Raw genomic sequence first — 18,318 nt, 5'->3', positions numbered from 1 at the left:
GATGAAAAAGTGGGGCATGAAAAGAAAGGAAAATATGAGTGCGGGTCAGAACCGAATGCATGTACGTGTCTGGGGAGTTGGCCAGAGGTATCACATGAGGTTTGGTGCGTCTGCGATGAAGTGTGTCCGAGCAGGATGATTCGATTCGTGAGCCATATTCATTCTCTATGGGAAAAAAATGACAGAAAAACGACAAGAACGAGAGAACAGGTGTGTCGATCCAAAAGCTGAAAACAAGCACGCCGTTCCAGACCGGGCCCTGCGTTTCAGCGCTGGAACGGTGTCTCTATCTCGAAAGCCCTAGGAGGAGGAGTGGATCCAAAAAACGGGTGAAACGGAATAATAATAAAAATAAAACTTAAGAAGAACAATGGCGTGCTTTTGCAAGAACGCTAATTAATATTACAAAACAGCAAATATTCCGAGTTGAACGTTTATTCGAAGTCTCGCGAGATTATGTTCGTGATCGCCATCAAAACTAAAATCCAGCGGTGCTGCGCGACCAAGAGACCGCGCACGCGCACTCAGTCCACACGCCCAACCCTTGCACCCTGACGCATGCGCAGTTGTGCTCTTCGGCGTGAGGTGACAACGGTTGTCCCAGCGAGCTCCAGGATAGCTAACGGTGTAGCTGCTAAAACAAATATGGCGTTCACATTCGCGGCCTTTTGCTACATGCTCGCCCTGCTGCTCACGGCGGCTCTCATCTTCTTCGCCATTTGGCACGTAAGTAAAATAAAATGAATAAAATGTGAAGTAAGTGAGTGAACCGGCTGAGTGATGTGGCCGAACGGCTCGCGTGAACGCGCGCGCGCTACACTAGCATACTACATAGTGTGCGTCACTCAGCGCGCGCTGGAACGCTCCTTCTGTGCTAGTGAGTGCGGAAGTGCGGATGCGGACCGCCTGCGACTTTTAACGCATTCATCCGTCATTCTTCACGTTATTTCTTTATTTTCATGGTTTATAATGGAATCAGACACGATTTTTGTCAGATTTCACCCCAGTGAATGTCGATGGTTTAATGAAGCGAACTAACCGCTGATCTGTAACTCCTGAGCCGGTGAGTTCTGGCTGCTAATGCTAGCGGTTTAGCTTCGTGTTTATTATAAAATAAAAGCATGTTTTTAATGTCTAGTCTTCAACCCCCCCCCCAAAAAAAAAAAGAATACATGAGTTAATTTAATGTTATTTGAATATATTGTATATACGGGTTTTATAAAGAGTTTGATCTTGTCACTGAATAAAGCGCACACAGTGAATAATGAGAGTTTAGAAACCTTTTAAATCTGATCGAAATTATTAATTTTTTTTTGTTCAGTTTGCTTCAGCAGCTCTGGAACATTCTGTTGATAAAGTTCGAGTTTATAAATCTGTCCGTTTCCTCACACACACACACACACACACACACACACCTCTTTTCCTCAGACTGTAAACTCTAGGACTGTAACGATACACCCAACTCACGATTCGATTCGTATCGCGATTTTTGACCCACGATTCGATACGCCCACGATTTTTTTTAAATGTTTTTTTAAAGTAGTAAATTTGACTTATTAACATTTACTTACTTACATTAACTATTTAATAACAAATAATTCAGACCACTGCAGAGAATGAGTAATATGTATGCAAACATGAACAAATGTATATCCAAAGATTGTTTTATTTCTCAAAATAATACTGTTGAGCCGGAAGCTCTGGTTTTTTCGGTTCTGAAAAAGTCATTTTTCCAAATCGTGTAAATCCGTTAAGATTTTTTTTTGGGGGGGGTGGGTGTACAGGGGTGGCTCTCTCACTGTCTCACTCTCATAGGGCCAATGATTTTCTGTGATCGCGGAAAACAGATGGAAATTACGGAATTTTTATGGTGAAACATTGCTCGCGTGTCAAAATGTAACTGCCGCAGAAGGCTTCCGCCCAAGCAGACATGCCTTCAGTGTTGCCAGATATTGCTAACGTTTTCCACCCCAAAATATGTTCAAAACCAGCCAATCTGGCAACACTGCATGCCTTTCCGGTCAAGTGATTGTGATTGGCTTGTGGCACACCTAGCCAGCCAATGAGCTGCTTGTTTACAGATTCGCTCCCCGCGTCGCAACCAGAATGGCGACCGCTTAAAAGAAACGAATGCTCTGCCAGTGGCGAGTGTGGACGTTGCGTGACTCGCAGAAGATTGTCACAGGTCGGCGAAAAAACGACTTTACTAATAGATATAAAAAAAAAGTAATTTAAGTAAGTTTAAAATGTAATTTAAATAAAAAGTAAAGTATTCATAAATTGAAGTTTGGAAGCGCCTCTGTTTTTGGGCTGAGAAGTTTGAAAGGGTGTACCGCGATTCTGCCTTCTTGTATCGCGATACGGATCGTGGCTCTGCGTATCGCGATTTCGATACGCATATCGTTACAGCCCTAGTAAACTCCCTTCAGGTCTGAGGCCCAGGCTGGAAGAGCTACTGATTTATTATAATATACACATTTATACATCATATCTGATAGAACTGTATTATTTATATTTCAATGTTTCACTTCAATTCTGTTTTTTCCGAAACGGAGCATTTAATGTCTATATCGGATTTGAATATATTTAAATATGGATTTGTATATTATTGTCAGGTTTATTTCCTAAAACACACACTATTTCTGTGGGGCGGCACGGTGGTGTAGTGGTTAGCGCTGTCGCCTCACAGCAAGAAGGTCCGGGTTCGAGCCCCGTGGCCGGCGAGGGCCTTTCTGTGCGGAGTTTGCATGTTCTCCCCGTGTCCGCATGGGTTTCCTCCGGGTGCTCCGGTTTCCCCCACAGTCCAAAGACATGCAGGTTAGGTTAACTGCAGGGTTTTTTCTAGAAAAATTTAGTATGAGGGCGCTCACCATGGTGAGGGAGCGAAGCGGGAGGGGGGGAGATGGTGCCGGTTGTGTCTCGTCGTCCCCCCCCGGCCGTGCAAAGCCCTTGAAAAATGCTCCAATGGGACATTCTGAGGCTATCTGAGAGGGAAATTGTAACAAATTGTCTGTCAACATTGAAAAAGAAAGAAGTAATCTTCTTCTGCCCCGGACAGTCTTTGGCTTTCTTCCGCTTCGTGCCGTGGGGTGACATCTTTAAATGCCCAAGTGTCAACAAAAACAACTCGCGAACTACTTCTGTCAAAAGCTCGCGCGCCGGTGGGTGAAAGGTCATTCAGTCTCGAGAAATCTTGCTCTACAAGTCAGCTGACCTTGTATGTAACCCATGTCAAATCTCGCGAGAGCAGCCGCGACAAGTAAACAACTAAACAACATGGCGCCTCAATCTGGAAAACGCCAATTCGGATTGTTTTTGCACCGTCTGGCGGTGTATCTACTATGATTGGAATATTTTTGGAGCAATTATAACATATTTGATGATCAGACACATTGTCACGTAGTGTTGCTGGGATGTTTTCACAGAGTCGGTAAGGGGGCGCACGCCGAGAGTAAGAGGGCGCAGCGCCCCTGTGTCCCCGTTTAGACGAAAGCCTGAACTGGTGACTCTAAATTGAGCGTAGGTGTGAATGTGAGTGTGAATGGTTGTCTGTGTCAGCCCTGTGATGACCTGGCGACTTGTCCAGGGTGTACCCCGCCTTTCGCCCATAGTCAGCTGGGATAGGATCCAGCTCGCCTGCGACCCTGTAGAAGGATAAAGCGGCTACAGATAATGAGATGAGATGAGAGACACTATTTCTGTATATCACACGTTTGCATGATGTAGTGAGGGTAGTTTTTTTGTATTTTCTGAGTTCTGGAGGAACAGACACCTCATCTCACTCTTTCACTGTGTTTTTGAACAACGCTGTAGTTTTGACTTTGATATTTTTCTCCACCAAAGTGAGAACATTCCCTCATCATATCTGTGTCATTTTAATCAAATAATATATCAATAAATGGACTACTGGGAGCAAGAAATTTGTCCAAATGTGTGATGAAATTATTTATTTATATTGGGGGGACATTTTGAATTACAGTAAGTGTTTATGTTAAAGGGGAGAAAATGAATAAAAATGTAAAATATAACTGTTTAATATGTGGCTTTAAAAATGGTATATAATAATAATTCCTTCATGGTGAAGATCACGGTGATGAAATGGTTTTTGTAAAGTTAAACAACGTTGTGTTTACAGATCATTGCGTTTGATGAGCTGAAGACAGACTACAAGAATCCTATAGACCAGTGTAACACACTCAACCCGGTGAGTAAGTGTGCGCGCACGCGTCAGCATGCCGTACTGCACTCTGACTGGTCACTAGCCTGCACTAAATAATGCCTGTGCTAATCTTCAGTGAGTGCCGGCTTTCAGAAACACACACACTCCACACTAACCCTCTTTTCTGTTCCTCTGTCTACGTTTTTATTTCTCTTTTCTGTCTCTAATCGACACACAGACAGTTGAGAGGGTGAAAAAGATTAAGAGAGTCAGGCTCGCACTGAAGGTTGGTACAACAGATCAGGTGTGTGTGTGTGTGTGTGAGAGAGAGAGGGCGATAAGAAATCCAGGTGTTAACTGAAAAGATGTGCAGATGCTCACAGCATGCCGTGTGGTTTGCATCCAGAGACTCGGAGCATGCAGCACTCATCTGTGGTTTCACTCTGCATGGTACACACACAGTCCATTCTCAGAACAAACCTGAAACACGTCTGATTGGTTCCAGTTTAATAACGGTGAAGAGGCGGGGCTGCCCAGTGACTGGGTGGAGCTAGGAGTGGGGGTGCCCGGTGGGTGACTGGCTCTTAAGTGGCAGAGCTCTAATCTACTTGCGTTAATCTTTATATTTGTCTTCATTCATCTTGTATTAAATTGAGGTGGCTCAGACACAGATTTGGAGAATAATTATAGATGAAAGTCTTCTGGATTTACCTGGAAATCCAGATGTTTGACAAAACTCTTGAAAATCTCTGGTTTTCCGAATGGAGAAATTTATTTTCGGATTTTTCGCGTTCCTAGACGCGGCGTAATACTTCGCATCGTCCTTGCATGGGCGTGGTCCTTAAATAGCCCAAACGTAGCTCATTGATTAAAGACGGGTGTTCTTTGTTAACGGCGCGCATGCCGGAGCTCGTTAGGCGCGCCTTTAGGTGCATGTGATAAGGCGCACAGGACTGACACCGTTCTGCGCAAGCGCAACACAATCGCACGAGAAAGCATGTTCAAGCTGCCAGTGTAGCTGCGGTCTATTTAGTTGCGAATTACAAGTATTTCCTTGTGTTAATAATTCGCCATGTCAAAACAAGCAAAACTTTCCTCGACGTGAAGAGAGGTAAGCAATTTATATATTTTTTTTTTTTCCATCAAAGTTGCACTTTGTGGCTTCGAAGCAAGTTTTAGTGCCGTTTCTAGAACACATCAAGAAAATGTGGAAGAAACAGCAATAATGGAAGAGATGGTTTCTAAGCTGCCTAAAACTAGCAATGGTAACTTATGTTTTGTTACATAATGCACTCAGGCTGCCAGTCAGTGTGTGACACACACACACCTGAAAAATCCTCGCTACGCCCCTGATTTACATGAGAAATTTGGTATTCGTTGGTGTTTAAATTTACAGACAATATGAACTAATGTAAACAACTGACTTCAACTCGCATAAATCTGAATTGGAAATGTTTAGCTCACTTTAGCTTATGCAAACGCACAGCTCTATTAAAAGATTGATAAACGAGGCTCAGCGTCCCCAACATTGAAACCTGAAAGCTTTAGAAACTCTAACAGACCTTTACTTTTTGACAGCACTGTTTTGGGATTTTGCTGAGTTTACCTTCAACTGTTTTTTTTTTTTTCCCCCCAAAGTACTGAACTGTGTAGCAGGAAAATCACCGCGTTTTCTAAACGCACTCCTGAAAATTACTCGTTAACTAGGGGAATTAAATTTGATATTTTTGACATGTTAATCATTAATGTACATGAAAGAAAAAGGCTTAAAAGTTATAACTTGTTTTAGTGAAAATAAATACTAAAATGCACTAGAATGCAGGGGTTTGCGTGTTAAAATGTTTTCGGGGGACTTTGCCCCCCCCCCCCCCCCCAAATATCTTAGTTTGACTTTCAAAAGTTCAGGATTTTTTTTCTTTGCTCCACTTTCATCTCTAAATAATGTGTGTGTGTTGGCAGATTAGAGGTCTGATTACTTCAGTATGGAGCACCTGTGGGGATGGCAGATGGGCAGATCTATCCTTATATCAGCAGTTTAGAGATGAGATGGTTGGGGGGGGGGTGATGTATGAAGTGTGTACAGCAGCTCTACACTCGTCCTGCTGCAGTGTTTATTATACTTTGTTAATTTTAGTTTGTGTTTGATGGGTGTGTGTGTGTAAGGATTTCACAACACATGACCTGCATGCTTCGCATTTATCGACACACGCTTCACTTGTAGCCCTGCCCACAGCATGACTCCTCCCCTTTCTCCACCTCCTCCATCAGAGAGCGGAGCTTGTTTATGGCACTTCACTGTTTTACTCTTCACACTTCCACTGCTTCCACATGTAACAAAGGGGTGTGTGTGTGTGTTTCAGTTGGTGCTGCCTGAGTACCTGATCCATGTCTTCTTCTGCGTGATGTTCCTCTGTGCTGCTGAGTGGCTCACTCTTGCTCTCAACATGCCTCTGTTGGCCTATCATGTCTACAGGTGGGTGGGGTTTTCACATTTCAACCAATCACAGTGCTGATTCAGGACAAATCTGAATAAGGGTTGGATGTTTCATACATTTTTATTAAAAAAAAAAAGAGACACAAGTGTTGAGCTGATGTAGTATTTGTGTGTTGCAGGTACACGACCCGCCCTGTGATGAGCGGCCCCGGTCTCTACGATCCTACCACCATCATGAACGCTGATATCCTGGCATACTGTCAGAAGGAGGGGTGGTGCAAACTCGCCTTCTACCTGCTGTCCTTCTTCTACTATCTCTACGGGTCAGTGCGTGTGCACACACACACAGGAGATAACCCTAATCATTGAACAGATGGTGTGTGAGTTTAGTACAGTATGAACGTGTGTGTGTGTGACTTCCCAAACCACTTGAAGCGTGATGTGGATGAGGTGCGCGTGATCTGGATCCTAGTCAAGTGTTGAGCATCTTTCCTTGGAACCACGACAACTGTGCACGCTCCTGCTGTCTCAAACTTCTGACGTGCTCTTTACTCCAGCACTGTGGTGGTTTGGGGGACAGCCTGTAGTGGTTAGGAATAATGAAGTCGGTATTATGTGATTGAGGACACAACCACTTAACACTGTCATGGGTTCCATCCCAAATCACGTACTAGTGAATGTCCAGGTATCATTTTGATCTACTGCTCTGCACAGCACTGTGTTTGAGAAACTGTGTGTGTGTTTTTTAGGATGATCTACGTATTGGTGAGCTCTTAAACTCTACACCGCACACCTGAGTGTGGATTTGGACTTCGGCCATCTCTCTTCTCTCAGTGCGGCTCTGTTTCAAACGGACTCTGTTCCCGACTCCCTGAGCAGGGACAATGTATAGGACGCAATTGGCCATCAGTACAGCAGTGCTTCATCTCACTCGCACGCACACACACACACAGAGTGAGTACATTGTGAACTTGAACACTATCGACTCCCAGGTTTTCACTGCAGTGCTGTTTTTGATTTTTTTTTTTGTGAAATAAAGTTTTTCTTTTTCATACTGATTTATTTTCCACAATGTCCCCATGATGGTTTCTGTGCCAACTTTTGTGTGCATTTCATTTCTGTAATTGTGATTATCTGAGAGAAGGGTGTAGTGTTTCTTTAGTTTGTTTTAAATTTTAACTGATTTTAAAGAGTTCTTTAATTCGCGAGGATCAGAATGTGATCAGGTGTTGAGTGGCGTTTGTCATGACGACCTAAAGCCTTGGTCAGTACCATTTTGGCTCTGTCCTAAACCCTAGTGCTAATGCTGTTCTAGTAGGTGAGCTGATCAGACATCATGTTCTCTTCCTGACCTTTATTCAGCGGTGGTGTCTCAAACCCAAACGCCAGACAGACAGGGTAGTGCCTGTTTAAGTCACTTGATTTTGTCTGTTTCTCATTCTTCTGTTAGTGGTATTTTAGAATTCTGTCATTAAAAGCTAAATGGGGTGAGGAGTTGGGAAGGGGGCAGCTGTCCTGGCTGTGTCTCAAATGAAGGCCATGTGCTGTGGAAGAAGTCTGACTGAATGTGGGCTCTGGTAACAGTCAAGACAATTGATGTCCCTTTTCCTTTCCTCACCACTTTTGCTTTGAGCTCATGGGAAAGGGTCATGAGGTGAAGGGAATTCATAAGAATGGAGGAACAGACAAAGTTATAGCTGCCACTGCAATACTGCCAGGTCATTTCACTCAGTTAGGAACCTTCCTAAGCAAAAAAAAAGGACTATGGGAACACAGCCATTACTTCTGTTGTTGAAGACAGAGCCAAAATGGTGGCTTTTCCTAACTTTACAGAGTTTTAGTGAAACTTCCTGATGCCACCATGGGTGTTTTTTCTCATTCCTCTCCTGGGCTTCATTACTTCTCCCCTGATTGGATGACACTCCAGTCATGTGACTGTGTTAATGCTGCAGTCCTTTATACTCAGAAAAATTCAACTCCGACTTCCCAGCGAGGAATCAGGCGACTGCCACCTCACCCTCTCTGACGTACAGCCACGCACGCCCGACGACACCCCTGACATCACGACGACATGCCCACACTCCACATTATACGCTTACAGATTCAGTGTCACGCTCCACACAGGACTGTGCTCTGCGTCTGTGTTTTTCTAAGTAGAAGCACTGGAAGACCTTCAGGTCGGAAAAACATCTTTCTGAGTAACAGAGTGCAGCATTAAAACACACAATGATCTGATCTCACCTTGCAGATCAGCCTACATCAGACACATGTGATCCGTCAATAAAGAGATCCAGTGTTCTTAAACCTCTCTGCTGAAATTGGCTTTGTTTCTGGCTCCTGTGTTCTCCAGATGTTTCAGATACAGCCACACATTTAGCTTCTTATTCACATTTAATTTAATTACTTATTAACACTCAACTCGTGGGCGGCACGGTGGTGTAGTGATTAGCGCTGTCGCCTCACAGCAAGAAGGTCCGGGTTCGAGCCCCATGGCCGGCGAGGGCCTTTCTGTGCGGAGTTTGCATGTTCTCCCCGTGTCCGCGTGGGTTTCCTCCGGGTGCTCCGGTTTCCCCCACAGTCCAAAGACATGCAGGTTAGGTTAACTGGTGACTCTAAATTGAGCGTAGGTGTGAATGTGAGTGTGAATGGTTGTCTGTGTCTATGTGTCAGCCCTGTGATGACCTGGCGACTTGTCCAGGGTGAACCCCGCCTTTCGCCCGTAGTCAGCTGGGATAGGATCCAGCTCGCCTGCAACCCTGTAGAAGGATAAAGCGGCTACAGATAATGAGATGAGATTAAACACTCAACTCTAAGGAATCAGATTGGATCAGCATTTTTACTGAACTGATCCCACATCAGTATAAATGCCTCCTTTATTATATTGTTAAACACCAAAATCAAAACAGAAATGAGACATGACAAAAGCGTTCCTGTACAAACCCACTGCAGACTGAACATCATGATCCTCGTTTATAAAGCATGTCTGTGTGAACGGGGCAGCATGCAACAGGAAGTGGAGGGTCGTGTCCCTGTCTCAGTCCCTCCACTTCACACACACAACTCAGCAGCACACAGTCAACTACAGCACAGTTTACAAGTATTGGCACCCTGAGTTCCACTCCAGGGGAACAGACACGTCATCTGTAGCACACATTCATTAGGAAAAAAGAAAATCAATCCCATAATGTGAAAGTTTAATATTGGTGTAGCTCGAGATCAGACTCATCATATCCTCATTAAATGATGGTTAAAGATGGAGGGTTTGGGGGCGGGGCTATCTGGAGATAGATCTCTCTGAGGCTGTGGACTCTTTGGTTTCCTGATAAGCTGCGAACTTTTCCCGAAACTCGTGCAGGAAGTTGTATTGCTGTGGAGGAACAGGGACACGAGGGGGAAGGTCAACAATAGAACAAACAAGAAGCAGTGGTGGGTGTGGCCTCCCTCTGATGATGTCATAGTCAGATGAAACACACATCCTGTTTGTTGGGAGTGAACCTGGGTGAGCAGCCATTAACATAGGGTACATATTAATGAGTTCATCGACCGCATGCATGCTTTCAGCCAATCAGATATGAGCTGTGACATCATCAGTGGGAAGGGCAGCCAAGCTGGATTGCAGTGAGTGTGTGTGCAGTGAACAATAATCTCGAACTTTCGGAGAGAAATAAACAAATAAAGGGGTGTGGCCTGACCTTGACTGTCTGAATGGCTCCACCTCCTCTCAGCTCTCTCAGGATCTCGATGGCTTTCGTGGGAGTCATGGAGACGGAGAGCTGCAGCAACAAACATGCAGCAACTGCAACACACCGGAAAAGTGCATCACTCAGATATATTTCATATAACCCCCCACAAGAAATTTAGGAACACTCACTGAGTCCTGAGCGGCCCAGACCCCCGTAACAGCTGGAACACACACACACACCACATTATTATGGCTGCTGTTATCATTATAATAATAAAATTTCCCCAGACTCGGGCAGGGTGTGTGTAACTGGCCCCACGCCCTGGGACTTACTGGATGACGGTGCGGCGCTGTGTCTGTAAGCAGTGCTGCAGCTCGTCCAGGATGCGAGTGCAGTGGTGCAGCTCAGGAGCGCCGCCGTCAGGGAAGGGCAGGTGATGCACGCTGAGTCCACTCCGAGCGTAACACTCCAACAAACACGGCACTCTGTAACGCACCAGCTCCGCCCTCTCACACAGCACAAACACGTCCTGTACACCCTGCGCACACAGCTCACCTACACACACACACACACAGTCACTCCAGGAACCTCCTCCTCAGCTCTCTGTGTGTGTGTATGTGTGTGTGTGAGACAGATGGACTTGCCCACGTCTTTCTCCAGGTTCCTCCTGATGTCCTTATATCTGCATCCTGACAGGACGAGATGGAAATTAAATTCACCAACACACACACACACAGAGAGAGTAATGTCGTGTGTTTACCTGGTAAAGGGCAAATCCCGAGGAACTGTGCGCATTCAACCACCGACAGCGACAACCTACACACACACACACACACTGTTTATGAGGAGGAGCAGTGAGCTGTTCACTCTGTTTATGAGGAGCAGCAGTGAGCTGTTCACTCTGAGAGGTGTGAGGAGCAGCAGTGAGCTGTTCACTCTGTTTATGAGGAGGAGCAGTGAGCTGTTCACTCTGAGAGGTGTGAGGAGCAGCAGTGAGCTGTTCACTCTGAGAGGTGTGAGGAGCAGCAGTGAGCTGTTCACTCTGTTTATGAGGAGGAGCAGTGAGCTGTTCACTCTGAGAGGTGTGAGGAGCAGCAGTGAGCTGTTCACTCTGTTTATGAGGAGCAGCAGTGAGCTGTTCACTCTGAGAGGTGTGAGGAGCAGCAGTGAGCTGTTCACTCTGTTTATGAGGAGCAGCAGTGAGCTGTTCACTCTGAGAGGTGTGAGGAGGAGCAGTGAGCTGTTCACTCTGTTTATGAGGAGCAGCAGTGAGCTGTTCACTCTGAGAGGTGTGAGGGATTATTTGTGTCCTCACCAGGAGATCTGTAGAGGAGTGCAAGACTCTTCATCACCTCCATCCTCTTCATCAGAGGAATCAAACTCACTGACCCGCATCATCTACAGACAGAAAACCGCCTCTATATTAATGCTCTTTATCCGAGTTTTAATGATTAATTCCTAATAAACATTTAGTGTAGCAGTTTGACTGATTAGCCCTGTTAGCATGTAGCTGTCTCTCTCTCTCACAGTCAGCTCTGGTGATGTTAGCTAGTTAGCCTTCCACACCTCCTGAGGTAAAATGAGGCTCGAACGCAGTGCGAGCTAACTGGCTAATGATGCACTAAGTTAACCCGACAAACTATTATCGAATATTAACAAATCGCTAATAATGCTAACACCGCAGTGACATTAGCGCGGAGCTCTTCCGCCCCTCGCGCAGCGCTGCTCTGTTTTGATGGTTAATTTTCAAAAAAGCCCAGTCAGGACGAGGCAGCCAATCAGATTACAGAGCGACACTGGTTCACCGCCCACTCTGTGGTACTTGCATAGCCATTGGCTGAATCTGTGATGACGACAGACACAGTGTTGCCCACGTGGTTTGTGAGGAGGCGAGGTGTGTTCCACCGGACTCAGATCTGCGCAGGGTTCGCTCGGAACCTGATTCCAGAGCTGCTGCGTCCACAGCCTCGCCTGGCAAACCAGACTAAATGTGAATATTTAGTCTGGCCTCGATCCGTAGACATTTCCGACGGGTGTAGAAGGAACAACCCGCTGTCTTTCAAACTGTCTCTGTGCGTATAGGCCAACGCTCTGACCTATTATTAGATATTAAGAAGTTTGGAGATAATGACCACAAGTTTGGAGTCTGTACCACATATACTCATTTTTTCCAAGTGTTTTTCAAGGGTTTGCTTAAACTGTTTTTGAGAGTTTTTATTTAGTGGTGTTTGGTGAGATAATTTCCCTTAAATTTAAAATAACGGGAAAATAAGAAACAATCAAAAAGTAATGTTTCAAAGCTGTTTATTAATTCTTCGTACTGCACAAACTAGCCCCATCCTTTTGGCTACGAGCGGAGCCAGCTGGTAGATCAGACTTTTGCCATAGCCGGTCGGCAAAACAGCGAAAACGTCCTTCTTGAAAAGGAATGAGCGGAGAGCCTCTTCCTGCTCATGTTTCAACGAAAACTCCAAGTCTAATTCTTCTAAAACTGATTCCAAAGCGGAGTCAAACGCGCGCTGTTCACTAGCCGTAGCCATCTTTCCTGTTGTGCTTTCTCCAGCGTCGCGCAGCTTTGTCGTCACTCCTGCAAAAGCCTGCCCAAAGAATCCAAACAAAAACCTTGCGTTGTGATTGGCGGACACGATTTGATGCCCGGGGTGTTTTTGTTTATATGGTGCAAGGCTAGACCCACTCACTAGGCAAAAATATTTTTGGCCGCTAGGCGGGTGGGTCTAGTTTACTAGGCTATCCACAGCCGCCAGTTTCTCATTCATTAAGTAACTAACAGGTATTGGGTGATATCTTGGAGCATCCACATGAGTGATCCTGAGAAAGATGTTGAGAATGACAGAAAGAAAGGGACACCAGATCATGACCGCCTGTTTCGACTGAAGCCCCTTCTGGACAAGTTAGTTCTCATGTGTGAGATGTGAAATACAAAAAAAAAAAAAAAAACACTTCCTGGTCTGATGTACATGATCTAATATTTGCCATTTGTTTTATTGTTTTACAATGATGATGATTACAAACAGAACGAAGAGACGAGCACATCTTCTGCCCCCCACCCCTGGTTCTCCTGACCAGGCCAGAGCTTCATCACTCCAGAGCAGAACAAGATCCAGATCTTCACTGCAGGGAGCCTCAGCCACATCCTGGAAAACAGACAAAGATCCAAACAGCTTCATCCCAGCAAGACCGCCAGAGCATCAACACATCAACTGAACTCAAGCAAAACATGCAAACCACTGGATCTTTTCAAACTGTTCTTCAGTGATGGCACAGCTCTGACCCTGTGTCAAAACACACATGAAAAAGCTGCTGAAAACATCTCAAAAGGCAAAAAATATCCATGGACTGACCTCAGTGTCCAGGAGTTTTTCAGGTATGTGGGACTGATGTTCTTCTTTGCATTGATTAAACTGAGTAGTATCTGGGATTACTGGAAGAATCCAGCCAGTGTCATGACACAGGACAGGCACTGGGTGATATCTTGGAACATCCACATAAGTGAGCCTGAGAAAGATGCTGAGAATGACAGAAAGAAAGGGTCACCAGATCATGACCACCTGTTTCGACTGAAGCCCCTTCTGGACACCATCAAACATGCTTGCCAAGCATTTTACCATCCCAGGCAGCACCTTCCCATTGATGAGAGGCTGTTGGTGACGAAGGCACCTACTGGAATGATGCAATACTAAAAAACAAAGTCAACCAAGTGGGGTTTCGACCTCTTTGTTTTGGCCGACAGCAGCAATGGCTACACCATGGACTCCGCTGTGTTCACTGGGAAGTCACGGCGTTGGATTAGCCTGAATATCAGAGCATGTGGCACATACAGGGATAACAGAAGAGAATGTCCTAACATGCACTCAAACGCTCTGAAGAAAAATGCTCCGAGATGCTCTGTGAGGTGGATACGCGATGGTCCACTGGGTTTTGTGAAGTGGATGGACACGTGAGGTCACTGTCTGCTCTACAATCCACCAGGCGTCCTCTGGAAGCACTGTGCAGAGGACAGTAACCGCTCCATCCCGTGCCTGTGGGATATAATGAGCATAAGGGAGGTGTTGATTTGTCTGACCGACTGATCCAGCACTACTCTGTACACCGCAAGAGCATGTGCTGGTATTGGACATTGCAGCCACAAACAGCTTCCTCCTTCACAAGGAGCTCTGCAGAGAGAAGCAGAAGGAGCCCGTGACCCACAGGGTCTTCCTGGAGGAGCTGACAGCCCAGCTGTGTGGCATCACAGTCACGGTTCCTCCTGCCAGGGCACAGAGTGGCCACTAATCCGTCGCAATCTCAGACCAAACCGATACAAGGAAGAGGGCCTCGTATGGACGTGAGACGTATGTCCTCTGCAGACAGAGCAGGAAGGTCAACCTGTCCACCCCATGGAAGTGTCAGGAGAGTGATGTGGTGCTCTGTCTCACTGCAGACAGGAACTGCTTCGAAAGCATGACATAATTAGTGTTTGTTGTAAATAAAACACTTCTGTAAATAGTTTGTATTGTGTTGGTTAAAATGTTTATTTTTATCCCCCGATTGACAAAATGTGTGAGAACAATTTCCAAAAGCTGAAAACATTGTTCATGAATGTTCTGTGTGAGAGTTGAGAAAAGTTCTGTGAGACTTAATTTCTCTTTTGTTTTTTCTTTTGTATTGATGGTCATGTAACTGTTTATACATTCATGTGACATCACTGCAGTGCACAGATTACTGATAGTGCAGATCTGTGAAGAATCTCAGTCATCCAGGTACATAGTAATCTGTGGTTGGTAGAAGAGAGCAACTGGACTTGCTTGAAGATTCTTGAAGACGTTTCGCCTCTCATCCGAAAGGCTTCCTCAGTTCTGTCTGACTAATAGGGAGTATCAGGTATTTGTCCTCTCATGGATCATCACAGATTACTATGTACCTGGATGACTGAGAATCTTCACAGACATGTTTCTACGCACTTTGGGATGAGATCCCTTCGACTGGTGCAGGAGTATGAGAGGACTTCCAGAAAACTGGCAGACATCTTAGCCAGAGAGGATCGTTCTTTTTTGTCAACCTGGAACAACGATCACTGAACAGAGGTGGGTGTCTAAGACATCTTTTATCAGCCACCTACAATGCAACCATCAGCATTCTGATTCGGATTCTATGATGATCCATGAGAGGATAAATACCTGATACTCCCTATTAGGCAGACAGAACTGAGGAAGCCTTTAGGATGAGAGGCGAAACGTTTTCAAGAATCTTCAAGCAAGTCCAGTTGCTCTCTTCTACCAACCACAGATTACTGATAGTGCAGGTTTTCCTGGAAATAAAGCTGTTTATAACTGGACTGTACATTACAGGGTTCAGGTTTATACAAGTTTTATTACACAAAGAGACCGAAGAAGGCGAAGAAGAAATTGGAACAGATGGCTGTATTCTAATGACAGGTCGAGCGAACCTCGCTAACACCACCACTACGACAAACCACCGATTACATCATAACAGTTTGCTAATCGCTAATTATGCTAATGCTGCAGTGTCGAACTGATGGAAAATACTGATTCGGGGTTCTTTAGCCTGCGAGCTCCTCACTCAGTGCTGAACAAGCTCAGCTTCTTCATTTTATATTGGGGTTGGTAAAAAGTGTTTGGTGCGGTGACGCCACCTTCTGAAGACCATTGTGGGTGAAGATAACATTCCAGTAAATTTTTTAGTGAGCCCTGAGAAAGTAAAAATGCTTTTCAACACATTTCCCCTGAACTCTTTTGTAACATATCATTTAAATTCAACTGTATTTTGTTTTCTTTAAATTGTAATACAAGACTTTTTTTCTTCCTTGGCAATACTTTGCGCAGTTATGTTCGACGGTTTACATTTCCTGATTTCTTCAATAATCACAGATACCATATCAGTAAGGGGTTTTTTTTTCATTAAAAAACATATTTAACCCTGTACAGTCAGGTGCATAAGTATTTGAACAGTGACACAATGTTCATAATTTTGCCTTTGTCTAGTTGATATTTTTTACACAGTTCCTCCATTTTAATACCCTCAAAAGTAATTGGACAATTGACTTCGAAGCAGTTTTATGGCCTGTTTCCTCATTACTTGACGACAAATAAAGGAGATAAAATGTCCAGAGTTGATTCCTTGTATTGAATTTGTATTTCGTAGCTGTTCAAGGAAAATCTCAATATACGCTTGAAAGACATGTCAGTGTAAGTGAAGGAGGCCATCATTCAGCTGAAAAATAAAACAGACCTATAAAAGAGAGGGTAGAAATTTTAGCTGTGAGTAAATCAACAGTGTGGTCCATTTCTCTAAAGAAGGAGTGAAACTGCTGAGCTCAGCAACAACGCAAGGCCTGGAAGACCACGGAGACGACTGAAATGGATCGTAGATCCTTGGTGAAGAAAAACTCTTTCACAGCATCCATTACATATTATACAACATCTATTTATCTATAATGTGTTATATGCAACCAAAAAAGAGAAGAGTTTAACCATTTTATTTCAGATAAATCCGTACAGCATTTAATTTTTTTCCATTCCATCCACAGTTCATGTTGTGAAACTTCACTTTAATAACACGTTTATTAAAAAACAAACAAACCCTGCAATATGAGCATTTACCAGAACATAAAAGCTTTAATGTTAAAAAGTGTGTTATTATGAATAAGATGGTGTGTGAACTTCCTCCGGCTTCCCTTCCTTATGTTCACAAGAAATTTTGTCGAACCCTTATTTAATAAGGTAAAGGGGCGTGTCTTTAATATATAATGTAATTATCCTAACGTATCAATTAACAAATTACCAATTAATCTGTCCAGTTTCTGTAAATCCACACATTTAGTCCTGATCTATAATTTAGTTCAACTGGAACCAAAGTAATCATTATTAAATCATTAATTAATCTATATTCCTTTATTTTTGTAAATTCGTGTGTATTTGTAGCTTCCCCCCGTTAGAGGATCTGTTTACACGGTTTATTTTGTTGTTGTTTATGTTGTGTATAAATCAGGGCCCTGGGCTACGAAGCGGGTTTTCTGGTTTACCAGGGTAACTTCGAGAGTAACTTGATCACGTGCAGCGTAACTTCCCGATTAACCCGTACTACGAAAGTTGGCTATGTTCAAACCGAGGTCTGCTGCCATGGCAACTTACGCTGCATCTCAAACCTGCTCGTCTCAGGTTATGTTCTTGGTTAACCCGAGGTTTCCGATTAACCACACCCTTTTTAAACACCACCTCTCCACCGACATTTCCTCTAGAGACAATGCCAGCGTACCTGGATGACCCGTGCGATATCGGAGCGCAGATTAGAGATGGGATTTATGGCTCTTTGATGGGATCCGCATCTTTGTGATCCGTTCTTTGAAAAGAGCCGTTCAAAAGACTGGCTCATTCGGCTCTTTTTAAATATTTATTCAGTTTTAAGAAGACAGCGTCTAAAGAAGCCAGATCCCTCTGCTTAGACAGTGACATCAATATTTCTGGACATCCCTTTTATATAAAGCAACCTAGACTTACATTATTGTAACCCCTAAACGCTCATAAATAACCATTAAAAAACAATGAGGGCTTCAATGAATGTCCATGCAGAACGGCTTTTCTGTAAAAAAAAAAAGAACCCACTCAAGAACATAGTTATCAAGAACGCAAGAATATTTTATAGAAAAACACTTGTTTTACAAAAATATTTAAGTCTGAGATACAAAATAGATACAACTACAATAAATAACACAAGAACTAGTTATCACACAAGAACATTTTAATAGGAAAAAACAAACTATTAATGCAAAAATATTATTATTAGAAAAATAGATACAACTAGACAAACATAAATAAATAAAATACACAAAAATAGAACAAACAAAATGACGATAGAATAAATTAAATGAACGTCCGTGCAAAGTAGTTTTCCCACAATATTATCATTAATATCACACAACAACATTATAAACTATATACAAAACAATTTGAACTAGGAAAACAGATAAAACTTGAATAAATAAAAAGCAAATGAATGCTTGCTTGCACGCGCGCACACACACA

The 18,318-nt window shown here is 43.8% G+C and overlaps 3 protein-coding genes across 3 annotated transcripts in view; 2 read left to right on the top strand and 1 right to left on the bottom strand.

The window, feature by feature from the left end:
• The first annotated feature begins 571 nt into the window (after positions 1-571).
• cnih1 (cornichon family AMPA receptor auxiliary protein 1) lies at positions 572-8,897 on the top strand. The gene is made up of 5 exons (XM_060925079.1): positions 572-726; positions 4,136-4,204; positions 6,520-6,632; positions 6,773-6,916; positions 7,343-8,897. Exons 1-5 carry the CDS (start codon positions 646-648, stop codon positions 7,368-7,370), a joined length of 435 nt encoding a protein of 144 aa, XP_060781062.1. The 5' UTR covers positions 572-645; the 3' UTR covers positions 7,371-8,897.
• Positions 8,898-9,410: 513 nt separating this feature from the next.
• Positions 9,411-12,016, bottom strand: cdkn3 (cyclin dependent kinase inhibitor 3). Its single transcript, XM_060925075.1, has 8 exons — positions 11,804-12,016; positions 11,592-11,674; positions 11,037-11,092; positions 10,921-10,965; positions 10,609-10,831; positions 10,465-10,496; positions 10,286-10,389; positions 9,411-9,960 (listed from the first exon to the last, which is right to left on the bottom strand). Exons 2-8 carry the CDS (start codon positions 11,672-11,674, stop codon positions 9,868-9,870), a joined length of 636 nt encoding a protein of 211 aa, XP_060781058.1. The 5' UTR covers positions 11,804-12,016; the 3' UTR covers positions 9,411-9,867.
• Positions 11,536-18,318, top strand: part of srsf5a (serine and arginine rich splicing factor 5a) — a 57,856-nt gene continuing 51,073 nt past the window's right edge. Inside the window, exon 1 of the mRNA XM_060925074.1 lies at positions 11,536-11,549. The gene's annotated coding sequence lies outside the window, so the exon portion shown is untranslated. The remainder of the gene's footprint in view (positions 11,550-18,318) is intronic.

Source organism: Neoarius graeffei, chromosome 7 (assembly GCF_027579695.1).
Source record: "Neoarius graeffei isolate fNeoGra1 chromosome 7, fNeoGra1.pri, whole genome shotgun sequence".
In the NCBI taxonomy this organism is placed as follows: domain Eukaryota; kingdom Metazoa; phylum Chordata; class Actinopteri; order Siluriformes; family Ariidae; genus Neoarius; species Neoarius graeffei.
Note: the sequence above shows the minus strand (reverse complement) of the source record. Positions and strands in the feature narration are given on the sequence as shown.